The sequence below is a fragment of the Aotus nancymaae genome, unplaced genomic scaffold, assembly GCF_030222135.1.
Source record: "Aotus nancymaae isolate 86718 unplaced genomic scaffold, 86718_ANA_hifiasm-v0.15.2.pri h1tg000016l, whole genome shotgun sequence".
Lineage (NCBI taxonomy): Eukaryota > Metazoa > Chordata > Mammalia > Primates > Aotidae > Aotus > Aotus nancymaae.
This window is the reverse complement of record NW_026988428.1, coordinates 63,980,726-64,002,285: the sequence shown is the minus strand read 5'-3', so window position 1 is coordinate 64,002,285 and position 21,560 is coordinate 63,980,726. Positions and strand designations below refer to the sequence as shown.

The 21,560-nt window shown below is 37.6% G+C and overlaps 1 protein-coding gene across 2 annotated transcripts; it reads left to right on the top strand.

Moving 5' to 3' along the window:
* Positions 1-12,769: 12,769 nt before the first annotated feature.
* On the top strand, positions 12,770-21,239 carry CLEC4D (C-type lectin domain family 4 member D). Of its 2 annotated transcripts, none has more exons than XM_012458383.2 (6): positions 12,770-12,991; positions 14,460-14,558; positions 16,849-16,959; positions 17,694-17,845; positions 18,909-19,024; positions 19,812-21,239. In XM_012458383.2, the coding sequence occupies exons 1-6, from the start codon at positions 12,964-12,966 to the stop codon at positions 19,957-19,959; spliced, it is 654 nt and encodes a 217-aa protein (XP_012313806.2). In that variant the 5' UTR covers positions 12,770-12,963; the 3' UTR covers positions 19,960-21,239. The 2 variants fall into 2 exon arrangements, with proteins under 2 accessions (XP_012313806.2, XP_012313805.2); XM_012458382.3 differs by having other exon boundaries at positions 16,849-16,968.
* Positions 21,240-21,560: the final 321 nt, after the last annotated feature.

Genomic DNA, 21,560 nt, shown 5'->3' with positions numbered 1-21,560 from the left:
AACCGCCAGCAAAACAGCCATGCTGGTGAAAACAGCTGTGCTGGCCAAATAGCCACATCGGCCAAACCAGCTGCACTGGCAACCTGTGGGGCTCCTCCACCTGGGAATCTCCTGGTCTGTGGGTAATAAAAATCCATCTGGAAATGTGGTGTCCACTCACCCTCCATGCTTTCACTGGGAGCTGCAATCCTGAGGTGCTCCTAATTGGCCATCTTGGATCCCTCCTCAAGTCCCAACTTCTTATCTTTGTTTTTATTGCATTTGCTTTTGGATTTCTTGATCACGAAATCCTTGCCTAAGCCAATGTCTAGAAGGGGTTTTCCAATGTTATTTTCTAGAATTTGATGGTTTCAGGTCTTAGATTTAAGTCTGTAATCCATCTTGATTTGATTTTGGTATAAAGTGAAAGATGAGGATCTAGTTTCATTCTCCTGCATGTGGCTAGCCAATTATCCCAGCACCATTTGTTGAAAAGGGTGTCCTTTCCCAATTTTATGTTTTTGTTTGCTTTGTTGAAGATCAGTTGACTGTAAGTATTTGGCTTTATTTCTGGGTTCTCTAATCTGTTCCACTGATCCATGTGCCAGTGCCATGCTGTTTTGGTGACTATGGCCTTAGAATATAGTTTGAAATTAGGTAGTGTGATGCCTCCAGATTTGTTCTTTTTACGTAGTCTTGCTTTAACTATGCAGACTCCTTTTCGGTTCCATATGAATTTTAGAATTGTTTTTCTAATTCTGTGGAGAGTGATGGTGGTATTTGATGGGTGTTGTGTTGAATTTGTAGATTGCTTTTGGCAAGATGGTCTTTTTTACAATATTGATTCAACCATCCATGAGCATGGGATGTATTTCCATCTGTTTGTGTCATCTATGATTTCTTTCAGCAGTGTTTTGTAGATTTCCTTGTAGAAGTCTTTTGCCTCCTTGGTTAGGTATGTTTCTAAGTCTTTTTTTTTTTTTTTTTTTTTTTTTGCAGCTATTATAAAAAAGGTTGAATTCTTGATTTGATTCTCCTCTTCATCACCATTGGTGTATAGAAGAACTACTAATTTGTGTACCTTAAACTTGTATGTAAAAACTTTGCCAAATTCTTTCATCAGTTCTAAGAGCTTTCTGGAGGAGTTTTCAAGATAAAAGATCATATCATTAACAAACAGCGACAGTTGACTATCTCTTTATTGATTTGGATGCCCTTTATTTTTTTCTCTTGTCTGATTGCTCTGGCTAGGACTTCCAGTACTATGTCGAAGAGAAGTGGTGAGAGTGGACATCCTTGTCTTGTTCCAGTTCTCAGAGAGATGTTTTCAATTTTTCCCCATTCAGTATTATGTTGGCTGTGGGTTTGTCATAGATGGCTTTTATTACATTGAGGTATATCTCCTGTATGCCTATTTTGCTGAGTTTTAATCATAAAGTGATGCTGTATTTTTTCAAATGCTTTTTCTGTATCTATTGAGATATCATTTAATTTTTGTTATTAATTCTGTTTATGTGGTGTATCACATTTATGGACTTGCTTATGTTAAACCATTTCTTCATCTCTGGTATGAAACCCACTTGATCATGATGGATTATCTTTTTGATATGTTGTTGAATTCGGTTAGCTAGTATTTTGTTAAAGATTTTAGCATCTGTGTTCATCAGGGATACAGGTCTGTAGGTTTCTTTTTTGGTTATGTCCTTTCTTGGTTTTGGAAATAGGGTGATGCTGACTTCATAGAATAAATCAGGGAGGGTTCCTTATTTCTTTATCTTGTGGAATAGTGTCAAAAGGATTGGTACCAATTCCTTCTTGAATGTCTAGTAAAATTCTGCTGTGAATCCATCTGGTCCTGGACTCTTTCTTTGTCAGTAATTTTTAAAATTAACATTTCAATCTTGCTGCTTGTTATTCGTCTGTTCAGGGTATCTAATTCTTCTTGATTTAATCCAGGAGGGTTGTATTTTTCCAGAAATTTATCAATCTCTTCTAGGTTTTCTAGTTTATGTGCTTAAAGGTGTTCATAGTAGCCTTGAATTACCTTTGGTATTTCAGTGGCATGAGTTGTAATATATCCTGTTTCATTTCTTAATGAGGTTATTTTGATTTTCTTTCTTCTTTTCTTGGTTAATCTTGCTAATGGTCTATGAATTTGGTCTATCTTTTAAAGAACCAGCTTTTTGTTTCATTTATCTTTTGTATTTTTTTTTCCAATTTCATTTAGTTCTGCTGTAATCTTGGTTATTTCCTTTCTTCTGCTGGGTTTCAGTTTGGTTTGTTTTTGTTTCTCTAGTTTCTTGAGGCATGACCTTAGAATGTCAGTTTTTGCTTTTCAGTCTTTTTGATATAGGCATTTAGGGCTACAGACTTTCCTCCTAGCAGCTTTGCTGTATATCAGAGGTCTGGTAGGTTGTGTCATTATTTTTGTTCAGTTCAAAGAATTTTTAAACTTCTGTCTTGATTTCATTTTTGATTCAATGGTCATTCAGGAGCAGGTTATTTAATTTTCATGTATTTGCATGGTTTTGGAGTTGATTTTCAGTTTCATTCCACTGTGGTCTGAGAGAGTGCTTAATATAATTTGAATTTTCTTAAATTTATTGAGACTCATTTTGTGGCCTATCATATAGTCTATCTTGGAGAAAGTTACAATTGCTGTTGAATAGAGTGTGTGTTTTGGCTGGGCACAGTGGCTCATGCCTCAAAGTAATCCCAGCACTTTGGGAGGTGGAGTTGGGCAGATCATTTAAGGTCAGCAGTTTGAGAACAGACCAACCTGGCCAATATGGTGAAACCCCATCTCTGCTAAAAATACAAAAATAAGCTGGGTGTGGTGGCATGCTCCTGTAATCCCAGCTACTCAGGAGGCTGAGACACAAGAATCACTTGAACCTGGAAGGTGGAGGTTGCAGTGAGCCAAGGTCATGTCACTGCACTCCAGCCTGGGTGACAGAGTGAGACTATGTCTCAAAAAAAAAAAAAAAAAAAGAAAAGAAAAACATATATAATGTGTATTCTGCAGTTGTTGGATGAAATGCTCTGTATATATCTGTTAAGTTCATTTGTTCCAAGGTATAGTTTAAATCCATTGTTTCTTTCTTGACTTTCTGTCTTGATTACCTGTCTAATGTTGTCAGTGGAGTACTGAAGTCCCCCACTATTACTGTGTTGCTGTCTATCTCATTTCTCAAGTCTATTGGTAATTGTTTTAAAAATTTGAGAGCTGCAGTGTTAGGTGCACGTATGTTTAGGATTTTGATATTTTCCTGTTGGACAAGAACTTTTACCATTATATAATATCCCTCTTTGTCTTTCTTAAGTGTGTTGCTTTAAAAATTATTTTATCTGATATAAGAATAGCTACTCCTGCTTGATTTTGGTGTCCATTTGCATGGAATGCCTTTTTTTATCCTTTACTTTAAGTTTATATGGGTCCTTGTGGGTTAGGTGAGTCTCCTGAAGGCAGCAGGTAGTTAGTTGGTGAGTTCTTATACATTCTGCAGTTCTGTATCTTTTAAGTGAAACATTTAGCTTATTTATTTACATTCAATGTTAGTGTTTAGATATGAGGTACCATTGCACTCACTGTGCCATTTTTTGCCTGTGTACCTTGTTTTTTGTTTGTTTTTGCTTTTTAAATTGTGTATTTTTGTTTTATAGGTCCTATGTGATTTATGCTTTAAAAAGGTTCTGTTTTGATGTGTATCTAGCAATTTTACTTTCAAGATTTAGCACTCTTCTTAGCAGTTCTTGTAGTGGCAGCTTGATAGTGTCAAATTCTCTCAGCATTTGTTTGTCTTAAAAAGATCATATTTTTCCTTCATGTATGATGCTTAGTTTCACTGTATACAAAATTCTTGGCTGATAATTGTTTTGTTTGAGGAGGCTGAAGATAGGACCCCAATCCCTTCTAGCTTGCAAGGTTTCTTCTGAAAAATCTGCTGTTAATTGGATAGGTTTTCCTTTGTAGGTTATCTGGCACCTTTGTCTCACAGCTCTTAAGATTCTTTCTTTCATCTTCACTTTAGATAACCTGATGACAATATACCTAGGTGATGATTTTTTTGTGATAAATTTCCCAGATGTTATTTGTGCTTCTTGTGTTGGGATGTGTAGGTCTTTAGCAAGGCCAGGGAAGTTATCTTCAATTAGTCCCCCAAATATGTTTGCCAAACTTTGAGATTTCTTTATTCCTCAGGAACACTGATTATTCTCATGTTTGGTCATTTAACATAATTTCAGACTTCTTGGAGGCTTTGCTTAATTTTCTTTTTTTTTTTTTATTGTACTTTAGGTTCTGGGGTACATGTGCAGATCATGTAGGCTTGTTGCATAGGTATGACAATGTGGTTTGCCGTCTCCATCCCCCTCATCACCTATATCTGGCATTTCTCCCCATGTTATCCCTCCCCAACATCCTCACCCCCTGCTGTCCCTCCCTTGGCTCCCCATAACAGACCCTAGTGTGTGATGCTCCACTCCCTGTGTCCATGTGTTCTCATTGTTCATCACCCGCCTATGAGTGAGAACATGCGGTATTTGATTTTCTGTTCTTGTGTCAGTTTCCTGATAATGATGGTTTCCAAATTCATCCATGTCCCTACAAAGGACACAAACTCATCATTTTTTATGGCTGCATAGTATTCCATGGTGTGTATGTGCCACATTTTCCTTGTCCAGTCTATTGTCATTGGGCATTTGGGTTGGTTCCAGGTCTTTGCTATTGTAAACAGTGCCACTATGAATATACATGTGCATCTATCTTTATAGTAGAATTATTCATAATCCTTTGAGTATATACACAGTAATGGGATTGCTGGGTCAAATGGAATTTCTATTTCTAGGTCCTTGAGGAAGTGCCACACTGTCTTCCACAATGGTTGAACTAGGGTACACTCCCACCAACAGTGTAAATGTGTTCCTATTTCACCACATCCTTTCCAGCATCTGTTGTCTCCAGATTTTTTAATGATCACCATTCTGACTGGCATGAGGTGGCACCTTAATGTGGTTTTGATTTGCATTTCTCTAATGATGAGCATTTTTTTTCATACGTTTGTTGGCCTCATAAATGTCTTCTTTTGAAAAGTGTCTGTTCATATCCTTGGCCCACTTTTGGATGGGTTTGCTTGTATTCTTTTCTTGTAAATAAGTTTTAGTTCTTTGTAGATTCTGGATATTAGCCCTTTGTCAGATGGGTAGATTGCAAAAAATTTTTTTTCATTCTGTTGGTTGCTGGTTCACTCTAATGATTGTTTCTTTTGCTGTGCAGAAGCTGTGGAGTTTAATTAGATCTCAGTTGTCTATTTTGGCTTTTTTTGCCAATGCTTTTGGTGTTTTAGTCATAAAGTTCTTGCCTATGCCTATGTCCTGAATGGTTTTGCCTAGGTTTCCTTCTAGGGTTTTTATGATGTTAGACCTTATGTCTAAGTCTTTAATCCATCTGGAGTTAATTTTAGTGTAAGGTGTCAGGAAGGGGTCCAGTTTCTGCTTTCTGCATATGTCTAGCCAGTTTTCCCAACACCATTTATTAAAGAGGGAATCCTTTCCCCATTGCTTGTTTTTGTCAGGTTTGTCAAAGATCAGATCATTGTAGATGTGTGGCATTGTCTCTGAGGCCTCTGTTCTGTTCCATTGGTCTATATGTCTGTTTTGGTATCAGTACCATGCTGTTTTGATTGCTGCAGACTTGTAGTATAGTTTGAAATCAGGTAGCATGTTGCCTCTGGCTTTGTTCTTTTTGCTTAGGATTGTCGTGGCTAGGTGGGCTCTCTTTTGGTTCCACATGAAGTTTAAGGTGGTTTTTTCCAGTTCTGTGAAGAGGGTTGTAGGTAGCTTGATGGAGATAGTGTTGAATCTATAAATTACTTTGGGCAGTATGACCATTTTCACAATATTAATTCTTTCTAACCATGAGCATGGAATGTTTCTCCATCTGTTTGTGTCCTCTCTTATTTCCTTGAGCACTGGTTTGTAGTTCTCCTTGAAGAGGTCCTCTACGTCCTTTGTTAGTTGTATTCCCAGGTATTTTATCCTCTTTGTAGCATTTGTGAATGCCAGTTCATTCTTGATTTGACTCTCTTTAAGTCTGTTATTGGTGTATAGGAATGCTTCTGACTTCTGCACGTTGATTTTGTATCCTGAGACTTTGCTGAAGTTGTTTATCAGTTTAAGGAGATTTTGGGCTGAGACGATAGGGTCTTCTAAATATACAATCATGTTGTATGCAAATAGAGACAATTTGACTTCCTCCTTTCCGAATTGAATACTCTTTATTTCTTGCCTGATTGCTCTGGCTAGAACTTCCATTACTATATTGAATAGGAGTGGTGAGAGAGGGCATACTTGTCTAGTGCCAGATTTCAAAGGGAATGCATCCAGTTATTGCCCATTTGATATGATATTGGCTGTGGGTTTGTCATAAATAGCTGTTATTATTTTGAGATACATTCTGTTGATACCATGTTTATTGAAGGTTTTTAGCATAAAGGGCTGTTGAATTTTGTCAAAGGCCTTCTCTGCATGTATTGAGACAATAATGTGGTTTTTGTCTTTGGTTCTGTTTATGTGGTGGATTACATTTATAGACTTGTGTATATTGAGCCAGCCTTGCACCCCCGGGATGAAGCCTACTTGATCATGATGGGTAAGTTTTTTGATGTGCTGTTACAATTTGTTTGCCAGTATTTTATTGAAGATGTTTGCATCTATGTTCATCATGGATATTGGCCTGAAATTTTCTTTATTTTTGTTGAGTCTCTGCCAGATTTTGGTATCAGGATGATGTTGGTCTCATAAAATGATTTGGGAAGGATTCCCTCTTTTTGGATTGTTTGGAATAGTTTCCGAAGGAGTGGTACCAACTCCTCTTTGTATGTCTGGTAGAATTCAGCTGTGAACCCATCTGGACCTCGGCTTTTTTTGGTTGGTAGGCTATTAATTTCTGCCTCAACTTCAGACCTTGTTATTGGTCTATTCAGGGTTTCAACTTCTTCTTGGTTTAGGCTTGGGAGGGTGCAGTTGTCCAGGAATTTATTCATTTCTTCCAGGTTTACTGGTTTGTGTGCATAGAGTTCTTTGTAGTAATCTCTGATGGTGGTTTGTATTTCTGTAGAATCAGTGATGATATCCTCTTTATCATTTTTTATTGCATCTATTTAATTCTTCTCTCTTTTCTTTTTTTATTAATTTGGCTAGCTGTCTGTCTATCTTGTTGATCTTTTTGAAAAACCAGCTCCTGGATATTGATTTTTTGAAGGTTTTTTGTGTCTCTATCTCCTTCAGTTCTGCTCTGATCTTAGTTATTTCTTGTCTTCTGCTATGTTTTGAGTTTTTTTGATCTGCTCCTCTAGCTTTTTCAATTTTGATGATAGGGTGTCAATTTCAGATCTTTCCTTTCTTCTCATGTGGGCATTTATTGCTGTAATTTTTCCTCTAGACACTGCTTAAATGTGTCCCATAGAGTCTGGTATGTTGTGTCTTCATTCTCATTGGTTTTGAAGAACATCTTTATTTCTGCCTTCGTTTCATTGTTGATACAGTCAACATTCAAGAGCCAGTTTTCAATTTCCATGAAGTTGTATGGTTCTGAGTTAGTTTCTTAATCTTGAGTTCTAATTTGATTGCACTGTGGTCTGAGAGACTATTTGTTATGATTTCCATTCTTTTGCATTTGCTGAGGAGTGATTTACTTCTAACTATGTGGTCAATTTTAGAGTAGGTGTGATATGGTACTGAGAAGAATGTATGTTCTGTGGATTTGGGGTGGAGAGTTCTGTATATGTCTATTAGGTTTACTTGTTCCAGATCTGAGTTCAAGTCCTGGATATCCTTGTTAATTTTCTGTCTCATTGATCTGTCTTACATTGACAGTGGAGTGTTAAAATCTCCCACTATTATTGTGTGGGAGTCTAAGTCTCTTTGTATGTCATTAAGAACTTGCTTTATGTATCTGGGTGCTCCTGTATTGGGTGGGTATATATTTAGGATCATTAGGTCTTCTTGTTGCATTGATCCTTTTACCATTATGTAATGCCCTTCTTTGTCTTTTTTGATCTTTGCTGGCTTAAAGTCTATTTTATCAGAGACCAGGATTGCCAAGCCTGCTTTTTTTGCTCTCCATTTTCTTGGTAAATCTTCCTCCATCCCTTCATTTTGAGCCTATGTGTGTCCTTGCATGTGAGATAGGTTTCCTGGATACAGAACACCAATGATTTTTGACTTTTTATCCAATTTGCCATTCTGTGTCTTTCGATTGGGGCATTTAGCCCATTTACATTTAAGGTTAATATTGTTATGTGTGAATTTGATCCTGCCATTTTGATGCTAGCTGGTTGTTTTGCCTATTAGTTGATGCAGTTTCTTTATTGTGTCAATGCTCTTTACCATTTGGTACGTTTTTGGAGTGGCTGGCACTGGTTGTTCCTTTCTATGTTTAGTGCTTCTTTCAGGAGCTCTTCTAAGGTAGGCCTGGTGGTGACAAAATCTATCAGCAATTGCTTGTCTGTAAGGGATTTTATTTCTCCTTTGCCTATGAAGCTTAGTTTGCCTGGATATGAAATTCTGGGTTGAAAGTTCTTTTCTTTAAGGATGTTGAATATCGGCCCCCATTCCCTTCTGGCCTGTAGGGTTTCTGCTGAGAGATCTGCTGTGAATCTGATGGGCTTCCCTTTGTGGGTAACCTGACCTTTCTCTCTGACTGCTCTTAGTATTTTCTGCTTTGTTTCAACCCTGTTGAATCTGAGGATTATGTGCCTTGGGGTTGCTCTTCTAGAGGAATATCTTTGTGGTGTTCTCTGTATTTCCTGAACTTGAATATTGGCCTGCCTTGCTAGGTTGGGGAAGTTTTCCTGGATAATATCCTGAAGAGTATTTTCCAGCTTGGATGTATTCTCTTGGTCACATTCAGGTACACCTATCAAACGTAGATTAGGTCTTTTCACATAGTCCCATATTTCTTGTTGACTCTGTTCATTTCTTTTTACCCTGTTTTCTCTAATCTTGCCTCTCGTTTTATTTCATTGAGTTGATCTTCGACCTCTGATATCCTTTCTTCTGCTTGGTCAATTCGGCTGTTGAAACTTGTGCATGCTTCTCGAAGTTCTCGTGTTGTGCTTTTCAGCTCCATCATTTCACTCATATTCCTCTCTAAGTTGTCCATTCTTGTTAACATTTCGTCAAGTCTTTTTTCAAGTTTCTTAGTTTCTTTGCATTGGGTTAGAACATGTTCTTTTAGCTCACGGAAGTTTCTTATTATCCACTTTCTGAAAGCTGATTCTGTCATTTCATCACACTCATTCTCCATCCAGTCTTGTTCCCTTGCTGGTAAGGAGTTGTGCTCCCTTGTAGGAGGAGAGGTGTTCTGGTTTTGGGTGTTTTCATCCTTTTTGCGCTGGTTTCTTCCCATCTTTGTGGATTTATCCACCTATTGACTTTGTAATTGCTGTCTTTCTGATTTTGTAATTTTAAGTCTGCAGTAGCTGAACTCATAAACCCCCTTTTCTTCCCCCTAGGTGTTCTGTCCCAAGGAGTTAGGACTTTATGATTTTCTGCTGGCTTGCAATTGTTTTCCCTGCCCACAAGGTGGCAGCCTAGTCACACTCAGCCTACAGAGGCTTCGCTGAGCTGCTGTGGGCTCTGCCCAGGTTCCGTGTGAACTTCCCTGCAGTCCTGTTTATATGGGTGTAGTTAGAACTGCTTCCTCTATGCTGGCCCACCCCTGTAGTGACGGAGTCTCTGTAGTGGCAGGTTGTCTTGGTTACAGCAAATTGCCCTGGGAACTGCAGGGTGTTTCCCGGTGGGGGACGCCCCTCCTCCACAGAGCTGGACCGTCCCGGGTTCAGCCATGTTTCTGGTGGCGCCCTCTTTGCCCGGGAATCTCTTGGCTTGACTCCCTGCCTCAGCTCCCCTTGCTGGCCCAGAGGGGATCCAGTCTCGCTCACTCTGCACAAGGAGCCGCTCCTCCCTGCCCCAGGTGCAGGCCGAGTGGCCTCGCCAGTCCAACCAGTGGCGCTGGCAACTCGTGGGGCTCCTCCACCTGTGAATCTCCTGGTCTGTGGGCAGTAAAAATTCGCTGCCCTGTGAGCCGCTGCATCAGCCAAAGCAGCGGCTCTGAGATTTGTGGCGCGTCCTTGCCCGGGAGTCTCCTGACTTGAATCCCTGCTTCAGCTCCCCTTGCTGGCTCAGAGGGGACTCAGTCACTCTTGCTCTGTACAACGAGCCACTGCCCCCCGCCCCAGGGCATAGGCTGAGCAGCCTCGCCGCTCAAACCAGCGGCGCTGGCCACCCGTGGGTCTCCTCCTCCTGTGAATCTCCTGGTCTGTGGGCAGTAAAAAATCGTCTGGAAATGCGGCGTCCACTCACCCTCTGCACCTTCTCTTGGAGCTGCAATCCTGACTTTCTCCTAATCGGCCATCTTGGATCACCCACTGTCTTCTATCTTGTAGGATTTCTGCCGAGAGATCCGCTATGAGTCTGATGGGCTTCCCTTTGTGGGTCACATGACCTTTCTCTCTGGTTGCCCTTAGCATTTTTTCCTTCATTTTAACCCTGGTGAATCTGACGATTATGTGCCTTGGGGTTGCTCTTCTTGAGGAGTATCTTTGTGGTGTTCTCTGTATTTCCTGTATTTGAATGTTGGCCTGCCTTGCTAGGTTGGAGAAGTTCTCCTGGATAATATCCTGAAGAGTGTTTTCTAACTTGGTTTTGTTATCCCCGTCACTTTCAGGTACACCGGTCAAGTGTAGATTTGGTCTCTTCACATAGTCCCATTTCTTGAAGTCTTTTATTTTTTTCACTCTTTTTTCTCTACTCTTGCCTTCTTGCTTTATTTCATTGAGTTGATCTTCAGTATCTCATATCCTTTCTTCTGTTTGATTGATTTCGCTATTGAAACTTGTGTATGCTTCATGGAAATCTTGTGCTGTGTTTTTCAGTTCCATCAAGTCTTTTATGTTTTTCTATAAGCTGGTGATTCTAGTTAGCATTTTGTGTAATCTTTTTTTCAAGGTTCCTAGTTTCCTTGCATTGGGTTAAAACATGCTCCTTTGGCTTGGAGAAGTTTGTGATTACCCACCTTCTGAAGCCTGCTTCTGTCAATTTGTCACTCTCATTCTCCATCCAGTTTTGTTCCCTTGCTGGTGAGGGGTTGTGATCCCTTGGAGGAGAAGAGGTGTTTGGCTTTTGGTGATTTCAGCCTTTTTGTGCTGATTCCTTCCCATCTTCATGGATTTATCTACCTTTGGTCTTTGAAGTTAGTGACTTTTGGATAACGTTTCTGAGTGGACATCTTTTCTGTTGATGTTGAAGCTATTTCTTTCTGTTTGTTAATTTTCCTTCTAACAGTTAGACCCCTCTGCTGCAGGTCTGCTGGAATTTGCTGGAGGTCAACTCCAGACCCTGCTTGCCTGGGAATCACCAGCAGGGGCTGCAGAACAGCAAAGGTTGCTACCTGTTTCTTCCTCTGGTAGCTGTGACCCAAAAAGGGAACCTGGCAGATGTCAGCCAGAGCTCTTATGTATGACGTGTCTCCCAGCTAGGATACACGGCATAGGGGAGGGGGTCAGGAAGCCACTTGAGGAGGCAGCCTGTCCCTTAACAGAGCTCAAGCACTGTGCTGGGGGATCCTTGCTCCCTTCAGGGCTGCCATGCAGATATGTTTAAGTCTGCTGAAGCAGAATTCATAACCTCCCCTTTTCCCAGGTGCTCTGTCCCAGGAAAGTGGGGGCTTTTTAAGTCCCTGATGGGCTGCTGTCTTTTTTTTTTTTTTTTCTGGGATGCCCTGCCCAGCAAGAAGGGAATATACTTGAGAGTCTGCCTGCAGAGGCCTCTGCGCAGCTGCTGTGTAAACTTCCCAGCAGCTTTGTTTGCACAGGCAATGTTGAAACCGCTTACTGGGCTCTGCCCAGCTGCTGTGTAAACTTCCCAGTGGCTTTGTTTACACAGGCAATGTTGAAACCCCTTAGGGAGCCTCAGTAATGGTGGACACCCCTCCCCCTACCAAGCTCTAACTTCCCAGGTTGAGCTCAGACTGCTGTGCTTGTTGTGAGAATTTTAAGCCAGTGGATTTTAGTTTGCTAGTCTTCATGGGGTTGGGACCTGCTGAGCTAGCTCGCTTGGTTCCCTGGCTTCAGTCCCTTTTTTCAGGGGAATGGGTGGTTCTCTCTTGCTGGCATTCCAGGTGCCACTTGACTAAAATTGCCACCCAGTTTTGTGCTGGAAACCCGGGCGCTGGCATTGTAGGCGCCGGATGGAGTCTCCTAGTCTATGGGTTGTGTAAACCATGGGAAAATTTAGTATCTGAATCAGAGTGCTGGAGTGTCCAGAAAAGTCCCTAATGGCTTCCCTTGGCTGGAAGAGAGAGTTCTCTGGCCGCTTGCACATCCTGGGTGAGGCTATGTCCCACCCTGCTTTGGCTTGCCCACCTTGGGCTGTTCCCACTGTCTAACCAGTCCCAATGAGATGAACCTCATAGCTCTGTTGGAAATGTGGAGATCACTCATCTTCTGGTGCACTCTTGCTGGGAACAGCAGACCAGAGTTGTTCCTATTCAGCTGTTTTAGCTTTTTATTGGGGCATGACAATTATTTCTTTTAAGGCATTGCTAAATTTTCTGTCTAAATGAAAGAAAAGAAACAAATTGAAAAGTCCACATTACACACTGATCTAGTGATCTCAACATACCTATGGGTTTCTACTAATGACTGTACTGTTTTGGGGCGTTGCTTTCTCAATTTCCTTTTTTCTTTTTTACCTCATCTCTTGAAATAAATCAAAGGAAACCCCAGTCTTTGAAAAAGACTTCTTCTTTTGAGTTAACTTTCTTATATTGGGAAACTTCTAATCTCACTAGAATATGTAACATTGGTGTTCAGTCTCAGGTATTTCTGAATATATTCCTCTATTCACAGGAATATACTCAGGGAAAAAATAGAGCAAGTTGTTGCCCTCCTTACCATTGAACAACAAGAGACTAATTATACAATGGGGCTAGAAAAACCTCAAAGTAAACGTGAGTACTTTCTTTCCTTTCAATTTCAAAGAAGCAGATGGAATTATAACTAAATTTAAAAGATATGAATTGATGGTAGTTTTAAAGATTGTTGATGATGATGGGGAGGAGGAGGTGGAAGGAAAGAAATGTGATGTTGGTGAAGAGGAAGGACATACAGTCAAATAAGTGGGACAATAGAAACTTCTTTATACAATGTAGATTGGACCAAGAGGGGAGATAAAATATATAAAAGAGAAATGAGAGGAAAACAAAGAGGGTAATATGAGAAGATTCTTTTAAAGGCAAAAGAGAAAAGGAAGATGTAGAAACATACTTATGCTTATGGTGTATGAGAGGCTCTGATTGTCGCATTTTATGTCTGTCTTAAATGACACCAGTGGCTTTGTATTGTGATAATACTAAATAATATTTTTGATAGATATAGAGAACAAATGCAGAAATGTATAAATTAAAATGAAAGTTTAACTTTATCTCATCACCCTCCCATGGCAGACTTGATTAGGATCACACTTTACAAAGGTCCTAAAACTACCTTTTTAGGTAACAATATTTCTTGGAGATTTTTTGCATCAATATATACTGTTACATGCTTATTTAATTACTATATAGAATGTCATTGTGTGAAGTGACCATAATTTAGAATTTCCACTATTGATGATACAAATGCAAATATTAGATTCTAGTATGTTTTTTCTATTTTGAAAAGTACTGTAATGAATATCTTTTAACATTAATAAATTCAATTATTTCTATAGGATAGATAACTATAATTGAAATTATTGTGGCAAATGTAATGCATTGCAAAATGGATAAATGCTACTAAATTGATCCTTCTAAAAAGCATTCCTAATTTTACAGTCCAGGCAGCAGCATTTATTTTCTCACCAAGGGTGCTTATTTCCCCTCAGCCTTGCCAACACTGCATGTATTTAATTTACTTAAAAAATCTGATATGTGAAAAGTTATACCACAATCTTTTAGTTTACCGTTCCCTGATTGGGCATATTTTTGTTTGATTAGTGTCTATTTATAACTTCAGCAAATTAAAATTTCAGCAAATTTCCTGCTCAAAGTTTTGCTTAGTTTTCTAGTTGATTTTGAAATTCTTTATACAGTCTGGATATTAATACTATGTCAAGACTTTTCTTTCATATGCTCCTTATCTTTAATATTGTTTGTGTTATATAGAAGTTTTAATTTTTATGTACCCAAATTATCAATTTTAATGGCTTTTGGATTTTGTATCTTACTTATAAAATTCTTTTTATTCCAAAATTACCAAAAAACTTACGTTTTTCTTTCTTATTTATTCAATAAGTTCTAAAATCGATTTATTTGGAGAAAATATTTATGCTTTTTCTAGATCTAATATATGTTGTTTGCTTTCATTTTTAGATTGCTCCTTGGTAGAATTAGCTTCCCTAGCTTGTCTTTGAGAGGAGGTTAATCTCTATTTTTCTTTTAGTCCTAATGGAAGGAGGCATGCATTTCCAGCTGATCTCTTGGGTTATTGCTATAGTTTTCATCTTACTTCTCGGTTCCTGTTTTATTGCCAGTTGTTTGGGTAAGTTATTAGCCAAAGTAGAACATTTCTTGAATTATTTTTTCCAAACATCTTTTCTGAAGTTGCTCTAAGCCTTTTGCTATCTTGATTTTTCTTAACATCACCTATCTATAATGTCTTCAGAGTCTTGTGTTCAATATTCAGACCTACATTGTTTACCTTCTTTTGATGGTGCTACGTTGTGATAGAGAATGACAGATGGAATTGAAATCATTTTCTGTACATGTAAAAGGTGGTTACTATAGTAAATTTCTGCCCATTTTGGACTGGGATTACAAAGGGATGTATCTTATGAATAAAGAGTAAGCAGCAGAAAAATACCTTTCAGATAGACTGGCTCTGAAAATAACAAGGTTGGAAGAATTGTTCTCTCTCTCTCTCTTTCTCTTTCTCTACCTCTCTTTCTTTTTTCCTTTCTTTTGACCTCTTTATTGATATAAAATTGACATATAAAAACCTGCACATATTTAATGTACACATCTCAATTTGAGAGATAAGTATACAGCCTTGAAACCATCACCATCATTAAAGCCATTGGAAGACATTCTTTCTGATATCAAAAATAATTATAATTAAAGTAATATGGTATAGGTGCAAAGCAAATAGACTAGAGGAAAACAAAGGATAGCTTGGTTACAGATCCTGCATGTATATAAGACTCTTCATATAGAACAAAAAACAATATCTCAAAGTTATGGGAAAAGAACAGTTTTATTTAATTAATGTTGCAGAGCCCATTGATTATTTATATTTAAAAGATGAAATGGTCTCCTGCATCATACTATATACAAAAACAAATCTAGAGTGGATTATTGTGCAAAATGTGAAAAGTAAATCAATAAAGCTTTAAGAAGATAAATGGAAGATATCCTCATGACCTTAAGGCGGAGAACAATTTCTTAAACAAGTCACAAAGTGCACTAGAAAATAAACATTGACAAATTATACTACATTAAGATGAGTTACTGTGCAACAAAACATACTACTAACAGTGAAAATAAGCCATAGGAGAAAATACTTGTAATGTATATTATTAGTAAATAATTCACATGCAGATTATATAAAAATTCTTTCAAACCAATAGGAAAAATATTTACAATAAAAACAGTGGGCAAAGTCTTAAATAGGTACTAAAAAAAAGAGAAAATGAAATGTCTAATAAACACACAAAAGTGCCAGGCTCATTAATTATCAGGGAAATGCAAATGCAACTCACAATAAGATACCTTTGCACACATAACAGGATGGCAACAATTAAAAAGTCTGGCACTACCAAATATTGATGATGCCATGGAGCAAATGGACCTCTAATGAATTGCTTCTGGTGGAGTTTAAGCATTACAACCAGTTTGGAAAAGTTGGCCACTATCATAGTTTACAATATTCATACCCTATTGCTTGCAGTTCCACTCCTACATATATGCCCTACAGAAATACGTGCTTATGTGCTCCACAATGCATGGCCAAAAATACTCAGAAGAGCATAATTCACAGTAGCCAAACACTGGAAACAATGCAAACATCTAATAGGAGTAGAATAGATAAATATATTTCATTTCATGAAGACAATAGTTCACTTACAGCAATGAAAATAGATGAATTATAGCTGGCATGTAACAAAATAGGTAAATTTCAGAAACGATGCTAAACAAAAGACAGAATCAGAATATATACAGTATGATTGCCATTCAAAAACAGGCAAATCTGATCTATAGGGGACATGTTAGTAAGTGATAAAATTGTGAAGCAGAGCACAGTGGTTACCTTTAAAGGAGAGGGAGTGAGTTGCATTTGAGATGCAAAGGCTACCTGGGGTTTTGGTAGTATTCTGTTTCTTGAGCTGAGCTTAGCTTTCTTGAGGTTAGTTGTTACCTGGAGTGTTCACCTTACAATAGTTTGCTAAACTATTTTCCACTTTTTTACATTTGTTTATATTTCAAGGTGAAAGTATTTTAGAAATGCATAAGGCTCATACAACCCAGTGCTCACCAAAAGCCTCTACTCTGACACAAATTTTGATAGAAAAACATGCTTACAAGCATGTGCACATAAAAGTTTGCAAAACTCCTATAAAGCACAAAATAGACAATATGATAATAAAAATATTAATTTTCAACAATTACTTTCAATGAATTCACCTGGAGCTGAAGCAAATAAGTTGCATAGAAAGAAAAGAGAATATGAGGGCCTTAACTATTAGGATATGAGAAAGGGTAGGGAGGTCAGCCCCTATTTCCCTAATTAGTGCTTATATAGAAAAAGGAACCTAACTTGCTTTTATCCTTGACAGTGACTCATCACAACTTTTCCCGCTGTAAGAGAGGCACAGGCGTGAACAAGTTAGAGCACCATGCAAAGCTCACTTGCATCAAAGAGAAATCAGAACTGAAAAGTGCTGGAGGTAGAGAGTGTAAGAGAATTTCTCTTTTAATTTCCATTTTCATTGAAATTCATAATTTGACTTAAGGAATGTCAATAGTGAACCAGGAAGGATTAAAATAGCCTAAGATGAGGATCTGGCATAGGAGTACATAACAATACATTAAGATAGAATTATTTCTTCTTACTGTAATCAGTTAATAACTGGAGAATATGGCTTAACAGGTTGATGGGTTCTTTTTGACATCCAAAATGTAACATTAATCAAATTGAATTTTTCCTTGATTCAGATATATCATAAAGACAGGTTCCTCCTAGAATATATAGCTTTGTGGACATGTCTTTATTTCTTTTATTATTGTAGAATTTGTCATCTCATTTGGGAGAATGGAAGAGTGCTTGAAGTTTAGCGGGTTCTTTACCACCTTTAGGTAAAATATCCTGCAAAAGCTTTGTAATGGAAACACTTTAAATATGAAAGTCAACAGATGTAGGAACATTGAATAATATTCATGCTTTCTAAGATAATGTTTTATAATTTTCTCATAGTCATTATGTGGTTTCCAATACTTATGTTTAGAAGATATTTAGGAATGCAATTTTTAGGATCTTTTGGCAGGAGGACAGAATAATTTTGGTAATCTTGATATTATTCTCACAAATATAAGTTGAATATGAGGTAGTAGAATAGTTATGCAATCTGTTACAGATGAAATGCTGTTTTGTTACCAATTTCCATTTTAATTTTCACCTGAGGGAGCACCTGGAACTGTTGTCCTGTTGGCTGGAGAGCCTTCCAGTCCAACTGCTATTTTCCTTTTACTGACAACAAGACGTGGGCTGAGAGTGAAAGGAACTGTTCAGGGACGAGGGCCCATCTGATGACCATCAGCACGGAATCTGAGCAGGTGTGTTGGGAGGATCACATCAGTTTCTCTGCTGGTTTGAATCTCTTTGTGGAAAAAAGAGGAATTTCTCTGTCTTGCAATGCCTCTGTCTGTTTTCATCTGCTCCATCTGCCCGGAAAGCCCTTTCTTCCTCTTCAATTTTTTGTCTTATGGCCAACTTCTTTTGGTCTTTCTATATTTGATTCATACGTTATCTTCTCCAGAAAGCTACCCTAACTACCTTCTGCATTCTACCCCTCCCTTTTCTAAGTAGAGGGTACTTCTGTGGGACTCTGTGCACAATGAGATCATGGCATTTACTCCACTCCACTATAACTGTGTTACTGCTCCATCTCTTCCAGTGACTCCTCCTACGTGGAGAGCTGGAACCATGCTCTACTCACCTTTGCATTTCCAATGTCCTGTGCAGTGTGAAGCACACTAGATAGGTCTTGATAAATGTTTGGTTAGTAGGTGAATAAATGAATGGCTAATCAGGACTGAACTAGCTTCTCAGGATGAAGTATAGGAAAAATAGTTCCAGTGCATGGATCTAACAATAAGTAAAGAAATATTAGGGTAAATTCTTTAAAGGCTGAAATTTATTTCTTCATATAACATGTTTCCACTTATGTACCATGACTCAGATCCTAACTTTTTCTTGATTAATAGTTTCCTCAAGGAGTTCATCTCCATAGCTTTACAATCTATAGGTTCAGTGATTCTGAATACAATGGAATTTAATGAAATATGCACACAATTAAAGAAGGTGATATTAAAAACAAAACCTCCTTAAAAATCTAATCCTATTAAGCATTGTGCTAAAAGGGTTGTAAGTATGACCTCACTTAATCTTCATAGTAACTCTATGAAGTATTTGGAGTTGTCCCTTCTAAAGATGAAAGCACTGGGGGTTTGGTGAGACTGAAGCACTTAAATTACAAGCAGGATTTGATAACAGATCTATCTGATGCCAGAGCTTTTGTGCTTAACCAGTAAACTAGTTGACATCTTTCCTCTTTTTCCAACTTAATAGCCATCACCTGACTCATGCAAATATATTGAAATTTATATTTTTATGCAGAACTTTATTATTCAATTTTTGGATAGACGGTTTTCCTATTTCCTTGGACTTAGAAATGAGAACGCTGAAGGTCAGTGGCGCTGGGTGGACCAGACACCATTTAACCCACGCATAGTGTGAGTATATTGAGTGGGGCTAAGGGGATTTATGAGCAAAGGTTAGAATATGGTAGGAAGAAACATCCATTTTGAAGTGGAGTACATTGATATAAAAACGTTAGGAGAGAGCACTGCAGGTTGAGTAATCTCCATATGCTATGTCCCAGTTCCACAATGGTTCTGTGATTTCCATGAAATTATCAGTATTCTTATTTGTACAATGTCAATAATGAAAGAATGAATAGCATGGAAGTGATATAAAAATTGTTTTAGACTTGACATTTAAATAAATAATATAAGCAATAAAGATTGTCTTTGAATTAGAATTAAAATCTTCTCAGTTTTTTTTCTTGAAGCCAATATTGTTTAGTAAAAATATAATGCAAAACCACATGTGCAATTTAAAATTTTCTGGTAGCCATATTGAGAAAGTAAAAAGAAGCAAGTGAAATGTATTTCGATAATGTATTAATGATGTATGTAACCCAGTATATACAAATCTTACCATTTCAACATGTGATCAATATATAATTATTACTGAGATGTTTGACATTCTTTATTGGTACTAACTCTTCAAAATACAGTGTGCACTTAAGACTTAAAGCACATTTCAATTCAGAGAAGCAACATTTCAAGTGCTCAGTAGCTACAAGTGTCTAGTGACTATAGTATTAGTGCAGGTCTAAACTGTTCACTGGGGACATTTCTCTGAATTGTCTCTTAATATATCTATATCTAATCTACATCTATAATCTACATTATCTATATATACCTATATATCTCTATCTATGTTGTTTTCTTTCAGATTCTGGCATGAGAATGAACCCAACAACAATCAGGGAGAAAACTGTGTTGTTCTTGTTTATAACCAAGATAAGTGGGCCTGGAATGATGTTCCTTGTAACTTTGAAGCAAGTAGGATTTGTAATATACCTGGAATAACCTTCAACTAGAAACCCACAAAGTGGTGCTTGTGATGGAGAGAGAAAAGAACCAATCAGAATAGGGCAGAACGTACATGCATCATTGGAACACAGAGAACATGCTGGGTCATAGAGCATTTTTAGTCATGATGATCTATTTTATTTTGTTTGATTCATTCAAGACTGTGTGTGTGTGTGTGTAGATAATGTGGTTTTTGTATGGTGTTTGATGGAAGGAATAATCTTTCTTTGCTTTCTTAGTAGTATTTCAAGGTGTTTCCTCTTCAATTGGTGTGCACTGAATGCATATTTAGAAGAATGGCTTGAATAATGCAATCTTCTTGTCATTTCCCCCCTGCTCAGATTCTTAGCTCTTAAAATTCAAAGGTGGGGTATTCTAACTGGTAGTGGTGCATCATTTTTAACACAAATATTACAGGTAATTTAAAGATTTTTAAACCACATTTTTTTATTGTTTAATGCTTCATTTTCAGACTTTTTAATATCAGTCATTACCTTTGCATTCTATAAGCAAAATTTTTCCAGAACAACAGTGTGGAATAGTTCTGAATTGTGGTATTGTACAGATAGAAAAAAGTCCAAATGCCTTTTAAAAAGTTTACTTCTTACTCCACCCAACATGTCTTTGCAAAGCGGGAATTCTTTGTAAGACACCTTAAACAAAGTCCTTCAATTCTATAGCAGAGGAAATAAAATCCCCTGGAAGCCAAAGGGCTCACCTTCACATTGTTATTTCATGACAGACCCAGCTGTGTTTCATTAGAGATAAAATGCATTCCCTTTGATATCACAGGAAGTTACTGGGAATGACTTGGCCTCATTACTTAGCTAATGACTGGATACAATTTCTTAATTATTTGAAGTAACATTGTATTCATGTTTGCATTTTTAATTTGAATAGAAAATCATGTTTTCAACCCATTTATACAAATTTTTGATGTTTCTTTAGAGCTGTATAACTATAGTTTAAACTAGCAGGGAAGTCATTGTTCTGACAGCCAGAAATTATGCTTTTCTGATGCATGTAGTATTAATTGTGAAGGGCAGTCACATCCAACTTTAATAAAATATGGTAGTCTTTCTTAAAATTCTCAATTTGTTAATTTTTCCTGGATCTAAGCTGGAAAATTCCAAGCAATGGCTTTTTAGCCTAACTTTCCTACTACTACTTTTAAAAATAGTATTTATTTTGTAAATTAGTTGTTGATTTTTTGGGTTTGAAATATTGGTGTTTGATTATGTGTGGTGGTGGTGGTGCTGTGTGTGTGTGTAGCTGTGTTAAAAGCTGATACTTTGGGAGCCGCGATGGCTCCGGCCAGATGTCCTGGTGCTTGAGGAGGCGAGACTATGAGTTCGATGCCAAGCTGGGCAATATGAGAACCTCTCGTTCATTGAAAAAAGAAAAAAAAAAAAAAAAAAAAAAGCTGATACTTTTAGCTGAAATGGTGCTGAATAACTTTGATTGTGTTTGCCATATTCACTAAATTACCTAGCATGAAACCTACAAAACTTGCTGAAGTAACTGTATGTAAATGCTAATGGGCTTTGTATAGTTAATATTATCCATTTTTAGTTTGTAGAAAACTATATATAGGCAGCAATTCAGTTGT